Genomic DNA, 15,296 nt, shown 5'->3' on the forward strand with positions numbered 1-15,296 from the left:
AAACAGAGTTAAAGTTGATGTTTAGATGAAACAGAGTTAGAATTAGTGTCATCTGCTAATGTGGCTGAGGAGCCATCTTAGAGTAGCATAGGCAATTCAGATTCCATCTCTAAGTAGAGAGTGCTATGAAGATAGTTGGGGTGTAGATCTGGAGGAGGATCTGGACCTGAGGGAGGAGAATCTGGAGTTTGCATGGAGTACCTCCCTCCCGCATTATTCATTGTCATTTTAATGTGAGTCCCAAGCCTCACCCTACATAGCCCACAGAAGCCAAAAGGTTGGACACTATTGTGCTGAGAAAAACAGAGTTTAAGTCATCTTTCCCGGGCATGGTTACTAAAAAAGCTATCAGGCCGTCTCAGATCTTCTCGTTTCCAATAGTTACAGGAGAAAGTAGTTGGTCAGCAGTCTCTGTCAGGAACCCCTAAAAAGCCAGCTGCTTGTTTCTGGGTAGGTAGTTGATCACACGGATGACCCAGGGCACAGGGAAGCTGGGTGAGAAGTTCCCTTTGAACCCCTCCATGGCAGTGGCGCCCGCAGAGGCACGTGGCCAGCGTGGACCTTTGAAGGGGCTAGCCTTTCTTCTCCGCCTCGTGTCCTTTGTTCTACCGTGGACCTGCCCCCCTGCCTGGTCATCTGCTTTGTCTTTCTGGCTCTGTGACTCTTGGCAAAGTCATGTTCCCAAGTGTCACCCCCTGTATGTGTTTTCTAGAGCTCTCCAAGTCCCAGAATGACATGGCTTCAGAGAAACACCTTCTGGCGATGGACCCCAGGCAGTGTGTGGTCCCCACCACGGAGAGGCGGAGCCAGTCAGACACAGCCGTCAATGTCACCTCCAGGGTAAGCACTGAGGTCTGGGGGCCTCTGTGCCTTCATGCCGTCTTTTCTGGGCTTTCTGGTCTATTTTCCTCCACATTCACTGTTCTTCTGATAAAAACCCTTAATCACCCAGGACAGCCCAAGTGTACACAATCCGCATTCAGGCACATCTGGCCAAAGGAGGCAGAGTTTAAGATCCAAGCCGGATGCACCAGCTTGTGCCCGCATCCCCAGTTATGTGGGAGGCTGAGGCAGGAGGCTTGTCTGAATCAAGGAGTTAGAACCAACCTGAGCGACAATGTGAGACTCCCCTTTGCTGAAAAAAAAAAAAAGATGGTGGTGGTGGTGGTGGCTGATGATGATGGTGGTGGTTTCAGCGCCACACGCAAAGCAGGCCTCACCCGCAGGGCTGACCTGCCATTTTTCTGGCATCTGCAGTCTCTTCTCATGGGGAGGTCTTCCGACTTCCATTCGAGGTGAAGAACCTTTGCTGGGCTCTGCCTCAGCCTCTGGGGGGAAAGTGACAATGTAACTCTGCACGTGGTGAAGGAGCAGGAGGGCAGCTCCTACCCCGGAATCTAAAGCAAGAGCGTTCACCGGGAAAGCAGAGCTCTTGGGGAGACCATCACAACAATGTCTTCTACCCAGTGGGGTACGCCAGGAGCAGGCGCACTGAACTCCAGATAATGCTGGCTTTGGAGTCAGATACTTGGGTTCCAGTCCATCCCAGGTGACCTGGCAGGCACGGGCCAGTACCTGCTGCTTGCAGTCCAATGTGTCTGGTCTGCTGGGCTCTAGAGGACCCACCATGTCCCTCTTCTGTGACTGTGTGCTCCATTGAAGATGTCCCCAGACTGTCCTTTTTTGTGACAGCAGGGAACTTACCCTACTTTTCTTCTGGAACATGCTCTAGAGCAGGGGTTCTCAACCTGTGGGTTGTGAGGCAAACCTTTACCCCCCAAAAATTTGCATTGTGATTCGTAACAGTAGCAAAATTACGGTGATGAAGTTATAATGAAATAATTGTATGGCTGGGGGTCACCACAACATGGCAGACTCTATTAAAGTGTCGCAGCATTGGGAAAGCTGAAAACCACTCTGGAGACTTCAAGACCTGTCTCCATCTGTGACCTCCATCTGAGCCTAGGATGCCCCTTGGTAAAACGAAACCAGTAGGAATCTGTTTGCCAAGTACAGAGCTGTGTGCAGCCAGAGAGACAACGAAGCCTCTAATTTGCTGTCTAAGTCATGTAGATAGAGCTCTAAACTTCAGCATTTGTTATGATGTGCTGGGCTCTGTACAGACAGCTCTACATCGAAACGGGTATTAAGTGCAGCCCTGCTTTACACTGAGGGAGATATGAAGGCTTAGACCCACAGCTACATGCCTGGAGATGGGGATGCTATGTTTGAACTGGTCCCATCTTGGTTTGGAGTAACTACTTGAGTTGTGAGTTGTGGCTGGAGGAGAGCCACTGGGCTCCTCTTGAGATGCAGACTCCAACACCACTGAGTCCTCACTGGGTGTGAGATGCAGACTCCAGCATCACTGAAATTCCCAAGTGCAAATATATCTGCTCACTGGAGCCAACCTCTTCATCAAGTGGGCAGATGGGGGCTAGCACAGGGTCCATGGCAGATGGGGGCCAGCACAGGGTCCATGGCAGATGGGAGCCAGCACAGGGTCCATGGCAGATGGGAGCCAGCACAGGGTCCATGGCAGATGGGGGCTAACACAAGGTCCATGGACAGATGGGAGCCAGTTAAAGGTCTACTTTAAAGCCTTTTGTTCTGGGCAGATAGTACCTTAGTTGCCTACCTAATCAGAGGATAGACTTACTCACAAGACCATGATCAAAAACCTGAGCTTTACTCAAAGGCCAACCAACACATCCAGCAGCTAGGAAACCATGGGGCCAGGAGTAGAACCTAAGTTTAGATGATGGTAGTTTCTAGGCTGTTTCCATTTTCCCTGTTAGCACAGGGAAGACCTGAAGGAGGAGGGTTCAAGGGAGGGGCCTCCCGAGGTACACCACTTTCCAGGTCAGATGAAGTTAGTCCGATGGTGGCGCTCACTGAGGGCTCTCCCCGGGCACCGTCCTCTGCAGAGAGACCATGTTGGTGTTTATCTTTAGAGCCGCTCTGTAGGATTTGTCCCCATTAAAGATGAGGACATTGGGGTAGAGAGCTGGCAGAGGACAGTGTGGTCAGGAGAAGGCCAAGCCTACTTGGAGTGTTCCAGCCCCTCCCCCAGCTCCTGCCATGAGAGCTGTTTTTGCACTTGTGGTGAGATGTGCCCTGTGCAGGTATCTCAAGTTCTCCCAGACCTCGTTCGTGGCATTCTGAATGCTGGTGTCACGTGGCATCCTTGGCATGCCCCTCCCCGGCTGAAGGAGTCTATGGGACAGACCCTCCCAGGCAGTCACAGCTCAGAGGTTGTCTCTTATAGACCAGGCTGGTCTCAAACTCACAGAGATCCATCTGCCTCTGCCTCCTGAGTGCTGGGACTAAAGGCGTGCGCCGCCAACACCCAGCCCATACATTTTTTTTTGTTGTTGTTGTTTCAGGACAGGGTTTCTCTATGTAACAGCTCTGGCTGACCTGTAACTCACTCTGTAGACCAGGATGACCTCAAACTCAGATCTGCCTGCCTCTGCCTCCAAAGCCCTGGGATTAAAGGTGTGAGCCACCTCCCGGCAAGAATACATACAATTTAAAGATGTATATTTTTCCCTTTTGGGGGGACACTTTAGAAGTAAAATTGTCAATAGGAATACTGTATTTCATGCAATTGCATGTCATGGTCATGAAAGTCAGATTTTAAAAGTTTTAGCACTTTCTGTAACCCAGAGTGGCCCGCCTGTCAGTGCTCACAGCTGTCCCTAATGATCCTGCCTTAGCGTCCTGCTGGTGTGTGGGGGGTGTGCATCGATCCACACACAGGTGTCTTCCTGCTCAGCTGCCGGAAGTTTGTGTGTGAGAACCATCACTTCACAGACAAAGGCTGCACTTGCTGGCCTCTTCAACTGCATGGGAATGTGGGCTACAATCTCTTGTTTTTACCCTCTCCAGAAGGTCAGCTCACCCGATATTCTGAAAGCCTTCCATCAAGAAGATCCCAAACACCCTCCCAGCCCTGTTTTGAAGCAAGACACTCTTCCAGCCAGTCCAACACACGGTTCTGTCTTCTCTGGAGGCCTGAGACGCGTGAGTCTTGTCCTAATGCTCTCATAAGATGTGTGGCTCTCAAGGCATTAGGGACGAGAGATGTAGCTCAGTAGTAGACACAGACGTAGCATTTACACAGCACAACTGTTGAATCCCCAGGATCAGGGGGAGAAAAACCAACCAGACATTATCCAGCAGGGCTGGCATGGTGCATTGGATGAGAACCACACCCATAGGCTCGTATGCTTGTTTTGTTTTCTTAAAGATTTATTTTTATTTTATGTGCATTGGATTCTTGCCTGCACGCGTGTCTGTGTGAAGGCGTCAGATCCCCTGGAGCTGGAGTTACAGACAGTTGTGAGTGGCCATGTGGGTGCTGGGAATTGAACCTGGGTCCTCTGGAAGAGCAGTCAGTGCTCTTAACTGCTAAGTCATCTCTCCAGCCCACGCTGGCATATTCGAATGCTTGGTCCTCGGTTGGTAGAACTGTTTGGGAAGGATTGGGAGGAGTGTCCTTGTCGGAGGGGATACATCACTAGTGGCAGGCTTTTTTCAAAAGCTTATGCCATCTCCAGTTAGCTCTTTCTCTGCTTCATGTTTGTGGAGCAGATGTAAACTCTCAGCTACTGTTCCAACTCTGTGCCTGCCTGCCTGCCTGCCTGCTGCAATGCCCCCTACCCCACTATTGATGGTCACGGACTCACCCTCTCAAACTGGAAGCCCCCACTAAACTTTCTCCTATAAGTTGCCTTGGTCATGGCAATAGCAATAAGAAAAGTAGCTAAGACACAAGGGAAGGAATAGACTGTTGTCCTGTGTGATCAACACCAGAGTTTAAGAGTAGAGTGTGGATGTGATTTTCTATTTGTTTGTTTGTTTGTTTGTTATTTATGGTTTTTCAAGACAGGGTTTCTCTGTGGCTTTGGAGGCTGTCCTGGAACTAGCTCTTATAGACCAGGCTGGTCTTGAACTCACAGAGATCCGCCTGTCTCTACCTCCCGAGTGCTGGGATTAAAAGCGTGAGCCACCACCACCAGGCATGGATGTGATTTTCACTTAAATTTGGAGCTAGGGAAACCCTCAAAATATTTTGAAGCTGGCTTTCCTGTTTACCTATTTAAAACAATCGTCTTGTTGAGAACATTTTATACCCTCAGAAAGTAACTGGTGACTGTGCTGGTTTTTGCCAACTTGACACAAACTGGAGTCACCTGCCTCCACCAGACTGACTCATGGGCAAGTCTGTTGGGCATTTTCTTGATAAATGATGGGAGGAGGGCCTAGCCCTTTGTGGGTGGCATCACCCTTAGGTGGCGGTCTCTCCATGGTCTCTGCGTCAGTCCCTGGCTCCTGGTTCCTGCCTCAGGCTCCTGCCTTGGCTTCCTCCATGATGGACTATGACCTACAAGCTAAAATAGACCCTTTCCTCCCACAGGTGCCTTAGGTCATGGTTTTTATCACGGCAACAGAGCAAAAAAAAGACAGTGACAAAATAATGGTGTGTTTCAAGGAAAAGTTTTGGTTTCATTTTTTGCTTGTTTTTTGTTGTTTCCTTGGAGGGTTGTGGGGGGGATGTCCTATATGCTGTGTATGTGTTTCTTTTATTGGTTGATGAATAAATGCTGATTGGCCAGTAGTCAGGCAGGAAGTATAGGTGAGGCAGCCAGAAGAGAATTCTGGGAAGAGGAAAGGAGGCAGAGCATCACCAGAGATAACATGTAGCTACAGGGAATGTAGGATGCCTAGGCATTCTCCAGTGGAAATACATAGATTAATAGTTATGGGCTAATACTTAAGAGAGAGCTAGCCAGTAAGAAGCCTAAGCCAACAGCCAAACAGTTTATAATTATTATAAGCCTCTGTATTTATTTGGGACTAAAGGGCTGCAGGACCTGGCTGAAAAGAAATTTCATCTTCAGGGCCGTTTTTTGGTTTTTGTTTTTTGTTTTTTATACAGGGTTTCTCTGTGTAGTCCTGTCTGTCTTATAACTTGCTCTGTAGTCCTGTCTGTCTTATAACTTGCTCTGTAGACCAGGTTGACCTCACACTCAGAGATCTGCCTGCCTCTGCCTCCCAAGAGCTGGAACTAAAGACTTGTTTTTTTTGGTTTTACGAGACAGGGTTTCTCTATATTGTTTTGGAGACTGTTGGTCCAGCCTGGCCTCGAACTCACAGAGATCCGCCTGCCTCTGCCTCCCGAGTGCTGGGATTAAAGGCGGGCACCACCACCCCCCAGCTCAAGGAAAAGTTTTAAAGTTTGCTTTGTTTTGCTTGAGACAGGGTCTCTGTGTGTAGCCCTGGCTGGCTTAAAACTCACTATGTAGACCACACAGCCCTGGAACTCATAGAGAGCTGCTTGGCCCTGCCTCCCAAGTGCTGGGATTAAAGACATGTGCCACCCTGTCCAGAGAAAGTGTTTTAAAGTTTGATGGCCTCATTTATCAAGATTTTCTTCTCTGGGTATTCCTGTGGTTTGTATCTTCATGGACTGTGAAGATAGTGTCCTGTTTTGTCTACAAGCTTTAACTAGAATTTTCCTTTCATATTTCCATCTGTACTCTGACTCCTCATTTGGTATGATGCACAGGTTGAGGCTAATGTTAGTCAATACAGCATCCCTTGTTTTAGAAAGACTGGCTGTCCCCTTGGTCATTTTGTCCCATCAAGTCAGCATAAGCCTGATGTTGCCTCAAAGGGACCCTGATCCAGGAGAACAAGGCTGAACTCCCTCCTCAGAGAGTCTGAGGGGCTGAACTCCCTCCTCAGAGAGTCTGAGGGGCTGAGTCTGCACTGGTTTTGGTTCCACACTCCTTCATGGGCCCAAGTCAGCGTCTTACAGTCGCAGAGCCAACACTTCTGTCTCTAAGAACACTTGAGATGGCGCACAGGGTCCTGTACACCCTGCCCCCATCCCGCGGTGTCCCCATCTGCTTCGCTGTTCCAGCGTTCCCTCCACTTAGCCACCTGGTCACTCACTGCTTCTCAAGCCGGCAGACACACAGACATTCCCAAGCCACTCTCTCTGAGTCTCTGTTTGGAGGCTTCTTGGAGAGGTCTGTCTGTTCCCATTTCACTCGCCTGCTCCAAGCACATCACATCCTCAGCGTCTCCTACCTGAGATCCACTTATCTAAGCCTTTATCAGCCATTCATTAGAATGCCATCCCCAAGTCCCCTGAGCAGCCTCTGACACTCAAGTGACCCTTGATAAACATCAGGTGACTGGCTCAATCACAGCCACAGCCATCGTGCTCTGAAAGTCGGTGCTAATGACTTCTCATCTCATACATTCTCATGTGACCATGTGGTGGCCACTGTTAGCCCATTTCACAACTGAGCAACCTGAGAGTCCAGGGGTCAGGTGGTTTACTGGAGTCCTACAGGGACTGCAGAACCTGGGGTCAACCAACCCAGGGACCACAGACTATCAGGCATGACCCACAGGATTGTTGAGCTTTTGAATGAACTTTTTTTTTTTTTTTTTTTTTTTTTACTTGTGCCGCCCTTGTTTCTTCTCTCTCTCTAGCTGATCCCTGCCTGGAAAACCTTCAAGAATTAAGCTTGGGCAGAGGGGAAATGGTTCAGTGGGTAAAACTATAATCATGATGTCCGAGCTCAAATCTCCGGAACCCTATAAAAGCCAGATGCTGTGGCTTGTGTCTGTAATCCCAGCACCCTACAGTGAGATGAGAGGTGCAGACATGAGTATCCCAAAAGCCCAAGGCCAGTTAGCCCGGTGTAAATACGGCGGAAGGTGAAGATTTGACACCAAAGCTGTCCTCCATCATTCACAGGGACACTGTGGCACGTGTGCCTTCCCATGGACATGGATTCATACATGTATGTGTATATCATATAAAAAACTAGGTGTTCTAAGAAGAGTTAGGGCCATACCACTGAGCTAACGAGGAAGACATTATGGTGGGTCTTTTTTCTTACAGTAGTTTCTCTTGGTTTAAACTCAGTAGGGCATTCCGTTCTCATCTCTTATTTTTTTTTTTTGTGGTGTGTACCCTTCAGATTTATGATGGTGAGATTAGATTGTCCTTAACTGTAATGTCTTCTTTTAAACCAAAGCAATATTTGCCTAAAGGAGTCCAGCTTCCATAAGACAAATAGCCACAGTGTTCTTGTCCAAAGATGTTGCCTACCCTTCCTAGAGAAAATCACAACTCTGAGAAACAAGGAGTTGCCTAGCGAAAACTCGTGAAGTCTCCCTTTACACAAAGAGAGGGGAATAAACAGAAGACAATCATCCAACCTCCCAAGTAGTGGAATCAGGGCAAAATTTAAGCAAAATACTATTTTGGGATAATGTTAATAACGTCTGAAAAATGCAAGGCAGGGACTCAGAGCAGCAGGCGCCGGAAACCGCATGGTAAATGGAAATTGTTACAGCTTCCCTGGAGACATGTGCACATATTCAAAAGCCTTGGGGTGTCTGCTTCTGCTACAGGGCCGTGTGCATGCTAAACACACCCCTCGCCACTGAGCCACATTCCTGGCCCTGTAAGTTCTCCTGAACAACTTAATAGACGGAAGTATTTCTAAAGAGTGTCCTAAATGTTGCCCCACGTGTGCACATATGGGTGTTCAGGGCAGCTATTATTAAAATGGTCCTAATGTTGGAATTTGACAGCAACCAGGCAGAGAAGAAGCTGTGGCTCATATGCACATAAAATGCCTTTAACTGTGTGAACACCAGAATAAGGCAGAATATTTGGGAGGGAGGGGAGTTGATATTACTGAGGAAACCATAAAGAAAAATGAAGTTGATTAGCAGGGGGTTGTGAAGCAGCCTGTACTCTGACAGGAAGGCAGAAACTAAAGGAGGGGAATGTAGGGCATTTCTGAGATCCTGGGGATGTTTTTTGTTTTTAATTGTGTGTGTGTGTGGCGTGTGCGTGCGTATGCATGTGAACAGAGGCATGCATATGTCATATCATGTGTGTGTTAGAATAGCCTCAGGTGTCGTCATCATCATCCAACCCATCTTGTTTGAGACAGGGTCTCCTGTTCTCCAATGCCTGTGGTTGGCCAGCCGTCCCGATGGCTCCCGGGACTCTCCTGTCTCTGCCTGTAGGACCATGGAGACTGTGGCTGTGCTACCGTGTCCGGCTCTACGTGGTGGCAGGTTTACGGACTCAGGTCCTCACACTCACCCGGCAGTGGTGTCACTTGCTGAGCCATCGCCCCAGCCCTAGTGTTCTTTTTAACATGGGGTGGGGATAGATGTTATTTTTACAGTTATTTTCTAAACTTGCTTGTGCTGTTTAAATGCTGTGTACGTTCCACAGCCAAGAAGGAGACAGGAGCAAAGGAAGAGGCTCGCCCAGTTGCACAGGGTCTGGCAGGTGTAGAGCTTCCTGCAGACACACACACTCTGGGCACTGCCCACGGGCCAGGTTTTCTAACCTTTGTGTTTTTATAACTGACTGAGCCTGCACAGCTGTTTGAAAGAGATTCCTGTTTTACAAATCAGGAAACTGAGGGAAAGTGCTGGAGACCACACAGCCAGCGGGGCTAAGGCCAGGACGAAAGTCGGTCTATCACGGGCTAACCCACTCAGTAGTACTTTTCCATGTGTTCTTGGCTAGCCGAATGTATTACCTAAAAAAAAAATGGCTGCAATTTTTCTGCCTTGTGACATAGACAAGTCCAGCTTGAGGTGATGGTAGATATCCTCATGACCTTCAGGGGGTCCCTGACCAGTGGTGGGTGGATGGCTTTTGCTTTGACCTCAGTTGGCTTTTCTTGCTCTGTAGACCAGGCTGGCCTGGAACTCACAGAGATCCACCTGTCTCTGCCTCCCGAGTGCTGGGATTAAAGGCGTGCACCACCAACGCCCAGCAGTTCAGTTGCCTTTTCTTTCAAAGGCAGACAGCACCAGTGGCTCTGACAGGAATGAGGTCTTGGTTGCTCTTTCAAGCCAGAACCTTTTGGCTGACTAGAGTTACTGCTCAAGTTTGCAGCTTGCTCTGAAGTCCTGCTCTGGCTCCAGGAGAAACAGAACTGAATCCCAGACAAGGAGGTGGCAGGAGGGTTATCAGCCACCATGAAGGCATTTTATGTGGAGGGAAGAGTACTTCTCCTGGGCCGAGCTCTAGGCAAAGGGCTCTTTGAGGTGTTTCCCTGCCCTGGGCATCCAGTCAGGGCGTTCAGCACTGTAGGCAAGAGCTTTGTCACTGAGTGACAGTCCCGGCAGAAATTTTACTGTAATGACTGGAGTTCTCCAGCTCTTCCTCCCTCCCATCCCTCCGCCTCCTCCCTCTCCCAGGCAGCTCTCTTATTTTTCCCTCTCCACATCTCCCCAGTCTTCATTTTTAACCCTCGCTCACTCTCGCTGCCTCCCCATCCCGTGTGTCTTTGAATGTATGCTGGTTTAAAGTTGTTTTCCATTCTGATGTCACCTGGTTTGGTCAAACCACATTTTTCTGAGGCGGGGTGTGGCGGTGCTGGCCGTATTCGTGGCATTAGTTAAGGCAGGTTCCAGGTCCTTTGAGTTGGTTTGGGCTTTATCTCTCTCTGCCAGTCATGACTTTCTGCTGTGGACTTTCTTGGTTTCTTTTCAGGGAGCTTTATGGTATTGGAGGGCGTCAGAAACAGAAGATATTTAGACTACACCATCCCTATAAAGTCAGTGCTGACACAAACTACTCACAAATGGTGGCGGTTGCTTAAGCAAATTTAATAGTGATAAGATGACTTAATCTTTAGGCACAGGCATCCGGCGATGCAAACCTTCATGATTCACTTAAGCTTAGAGTGCTCTAATATTTGAAGGTAATTTCATTTTTATTTTAGGCACCCATAAAATTTAAATATAATTTATTGTTATCTTCTCACAATCCACATAAGTCTTTTTGTGTAGTCCCTCTTCATAACTGAGGTCAGTACTATTTTTCTTTTCTTTTCTTTTTGTTTGTTTTTTCGAGGCAGGGTTTCTCTGTATTGTTTTGGAGGCTGTCCTGGAACTCGCTCTGTAGTCCAGGCTGACCTCGAACTCACAGAGATCCGCCTGCCTCTGCCTCCCGAGTGCTGGGATTAAAGGCGTGTGCACCCGGCTGGTACTATTTTTCTCTGCCAGACTTTGACGCAGCCAAGGGTAGCAGAGTTAGCCCTGGAGGCAGTTCTCTCCGATTCTAGCCCTAGCCACTTAGTCTCAAGTCTGCTGCTTTACACACGCCGTCCAGCCGTGAATGCCATCTGGCCCACGAGTTATGTTTACAGAATGGCACACGAGCTAGTTCACCTCCAAGTGACTCACGGTAATCTTTATCACCAGGCGGAGACAAAGGGAGGCAAGGTCTCCTGAGGGCACTCAGATTCCTTATGGCCTTAGCGGTCACCAGGTGGCAACCTGGGCTAGCAAAGTGCATCTATCAGTTTAACATGCGCCAGGATACATTCTCCGTGTGAATCGTGATTTACCGTGACAGCAGAACTGCGAAATATTTATTAACGTGAGTTAATTGATTATGTCTGTCATTGATTTCAGGGAAGCCTAACTAGCATTAACAGCACCTGCACGGAGATGGGTAATTTTGACAACGCCAATGTCACTGGAGAAATAGAATTTGCCATTCATTACTGCTTTGAAAGCCGCTCTTTAGAAATACACATCAAGACTTGTAAGAACCTCGCCTACGGAGAGGAAAAGAGGAGAAAGTGCAATCCGTAAGTCTTTGGGTTTGTTTGTTTTCATCGAGGTTTGGCCTCAGGTAGCTGTGGTGCTTGGATGTGTGGCTGATGCAAGGGTAAAGACAGATCAATAGAGACTCGAGGTCTGACTTTATAGACCTTTGCATATATGGGAATTTGGATGCTCATGGGGTATTTTAGACCATTTGAGTTGCCGTAACAGATGGCTAGACACTGGATGGGTAAGAAACAGCAGAAATTCATCCTCACAGTCGTGGATGCTGCAAAGCCCAGGTATTGACAGAGCTGGTGTCTGTCTGGTGAGGGCCAGCTCCCGGGTTCTCAGATGGGCATCTGTGCCTGTCATCCTGTGGGACACGCAGGGAAGGGCAGCTCTCTCAGGACTCCTTTGTAAGAGCACAAATCCCATGCATGAGGGCCACCCTCACACCTAACCACCTCCCAAAGTCCCCACCTCCAAATAATCATGTGGGAGTTTCAACACAAGAGTTGAAACTTCGGGGCATAAACATTCAGGGCATGTCAAGGAGCCGCAGCCAATCAGTAGGGAGAAGTGACTTTCAATAAAGTGTGTTGGAAGTTTAATTTCATACGGGAAGAGCAAAGTAAACATCTCCCTTCACACAATTCATAAAGAACTTTTTTTTTGAAGATACATTTATCTTGTTTTTTGTGTATGGATGTTTTGCCTGCATGCATGTGTACCATGTGTGTGCAGTGCCCATGTGTCTTAATTACTTTTCTGTTGCTGGGATGAAACACTCTGACCAAGGAGTCTTACAGCCTCAGAGGGTTAGAGTCACTGATGGGGTAGTAATGGAACAGCCGAGAGCTCACATTGACCCCCATCCACAAGGCAGAGAGGAGGGAGAGGCAGGGAGAGCCTCCCTGCAGAGACTGGGATTGACACAAGTCTTTGGGAAACTCAAAGCCTACCCCAGTGACACACCTCTTCCAGCACAGCCACACCTCCTAACCCTTCCCAAACAGTGCCACCAACGGGGAATCAAACATTCAAACATAGGAGCCAATGGGAGCCACTCTTTCAAAACACCAGAAAAGAGTGTTGGGTCCCCAAGAACTGGAGTTACAGTCACTGTGTGGGTGCTGGGGACTGAACCCTATGGCAAGTGTTCTTGGCCAGTGAGCTGCCTCTCCAGCCTCATAAAATAATTTTAAAAAATTTCCCAGTGATATAAAAAAAAGATATCACTATTATTTAAAGGTAATAAACTAACCAAGATGAGCAAAGTTTCCCATAGAGGCATTGGTCACTTGGGTTTCCCCTGTGGTGAACTTTCTGTTCATATCTTTGGCCTGTGATTTTATTATTAATTTGTTGTTGTTGTGTGTGTACATGTATACACATGTGTGCAGGTGCCTGTATGTATGAAGCTGGAGATTGACGCAGCTTCATACATACAGACTTATCCTCTGTCCCTGAGCTTGCATCTTTAGTCCACCCCCAGCCCTTAGGAATCGAACTCTTCTCTACTCTAAAGTCTTCAGTCGCTCCTCAGTTCTGCCTCAGAACACAGCTTTCTACAGCAATTACAATTTTCCAGAAAGGTCCCGTGTTGTCTGGTCTTGCCTTCTGCCCCTCTGATGAAATCAGAGCCCCGGGGATCTGGAACAGTGGGGATACCTCCCAAAACACCCCCTGACTTTCACATTTCAAAACTTAGTCAAAACAATGTTTGTGTATATAAAGAAGAAAGACTGAAAATTACTTACTTAAACCTTTTAAGTACTAGAGAAAAGGCAAATTAAGTCTTTTTTAATTGTTGTTGGTTTTTTGTTTTGTTAGTGACAGGGTTTCTCTGTGTAGCCCTAGCGTGCTGGGACTTACCCTGTAGACCAGGCTGGCCCTGAGTCCACAGAGCTCTGCCTGCCTCTGCCTCCCAAGTATACGCCACCAAGCCAGGCTTCCAAATAGTCTCTCTTATTTTAAAGAGATTGGATTTGGCCTGCTCTATTATAATTGACAGCATGCATACAGACTGAGGAGGTAGTTAGCGTATACCCTGTCATTTCTAGTTTTGTAAGCATTGTGTGTGAGTGTATCGGGATTATAGACTGTAATAGCAAAGACTAAGACATACAGAATCTTTTGAGGCTAACAAATGGTGATAATTAATACAGTCTAGTGCTATGTAGGCAGTTGGAGGGAACAAAGCCCTGTAAGCAGGGGGACGCGTCTTGGTGTGCTAATGAGGGAAAGGGAGTTACAGGAGAATGTAGGCGAGCAGTTCTCCTTACACGGGTTCAAAGACAGGGTCTTGTGTTGGAAAGAGTATGGCCTTTGAGGTCTCTGAGCCAAAAGCTGTGTGAGTCCATTTCTGTTTTCCTCCTTAGTTCTGAGGGCCCAAGGGCAGCCGTGGTGGAGGTGGGAAGAGGGGCGTGGCATGTACTTGGAGCACCTGGTTCTGTGGCCATCATCAAATGGGAGATGAGGACCCGGGACAGATTCTAGAAGCAAGGCCTGGGAGCGAGGCCCAGGGCACATCACCTGCAGTCTTAAGATCACTCAGCAGGGCTACATGTCAACACTCTGCCAGAGCTGTGTGAATCAGTACTCACACAGCACCAAGACTGCTCAAGTTGTGCACTGTAGGGGGGTGGTCTTGGTTAGTAATGTGGGTGCGTTACTAGCACGAGGACCCGGGTTTGAATCCCAACATCTGTGTAACAAGCTGTGCCACTCCAGTGATGGAGAAGTGGAGAGGCTCTGGGCTTACAGACCAGTCTAGAACAGTCTAGAGTGACCGGGTAGCTGCAGGAGGCCCTGGGCTTACAGACAGTCTAGACAGCCTATAGTAACTGGGAGCTGCAGGTTCCATGAGAGACCTATGTTGCTAATGATAACAATAGTCGTAATAATAAAAACAATAAAATAAAAAGGTTGGGAGCAGTTAAGGAAGATAGCAAACATCAACCTTTGGCCTCCATGTAAAGGTATACATGCATATGTTTCCGTGTGCACGTGCACACGCACGCACACGCGCGCGCGCACACACACACACACACACACACACACAAAGTCAGAATGCGAACCTTGCCTGTCACCTCAAACTCAGCAGGGACGCAGGGCTGAGGAACCGTGGATGCTGCACTGTGCTCCCCTGAACTCTCTTCACCCCATGCTGAGTTCTCCCTTTATTCTGCCTCTGCCCACTAGGTATGTGAAGACCTACCTTCTGCCCGACAGGTCCTCCCAGGGAAAACGCAAGACGCAAGTCCAGAAGAACACTCTAGACCCGACTTTCGAGGAAACCTTGAAGGTACTTGCTGGCCAGACATCCCCGAGTCCTCCTCTTGAGTCAGTTAAATATAAGCGCAGACACCCACACGCTCGTCACGGCTCTGTCAGTCAGTGCTGAGCTGACACACATCGGCCTTTGTACTCTGCCAGACTCGGTCATAGCTTTGTTTCTAAGAAGATGCGCGTCTCACGCTGACAACCCGACGCAGAGCGCAGAGGGTCCTGAGAGCGAAGCTGCTGGGTTTTACTCTCCGCAGAAGCGTCTCTTTATTGGAATAGATGAAAACCATAGGTTTCTTTGCTTTTTATGAAAAAAGGGCATTTTTATAAAAGCCAAGTTATAGGGCCGGGGAGATGGCAGTAGGTAGAGAGCCAGGAAGGCCGGA

At 48.3% G+C, this 15,296-nt stretch overlaps 1 protein-coding gene across 8 annotated transcripts in view; it reads left to right on the plus strand.

The window, feature by feature from the left end:
- Sytl3 (synaptotagmin like 3) overlaps nucleotides 1-15,296 on the plus strand; it is a 67,706-nt gene that overhangs the window by 42,957 nt on the left and 9,453 nt on the right. For all 8 annotated transcript variants that reach the window (XM_021224633.2, XM_005065922.3, XM_040758140.1 and 5 more), the window contains 4 exons: nucleotides 713-840; nucleotides 3,892-4,026; nucleotides 11,485-11,663; nucleotides 14,827-14,929. In XM_021224633.2, the coding sequence (XP_021080292.1) occupies nucleotides 713-840; nucleotides 3,892-4,026; nucleotides 11,485-11,663; nucleotides 14,827-14,929 (545 nt within the window). The remainder of the gene's footprint in view (nucleotides 1-712; nucleotides 841-3,891; nucleotides 4,027-11,484; nucleotides 11,664-14,826; nucleotides 14,930-15,296) is intronic.

The sequence above is a fragment of the Mesocricetus auratus genome, unplaced genomic scaffold, assembly GCF_017639785.1.
Source record: "Mesocricetus auratus isolate SY011 unplaced genomic scaffold, BCM_Maur_2.0 Super-Scaffold_100018, whole genome shotgun sequence".
Classification (NCBI taxonomy): Eukaryota; Metazoa; Chordata; class Mammalia; order Rodentia; family Cricetidae; genus Mesocricetus; species Mesocricetus auratus.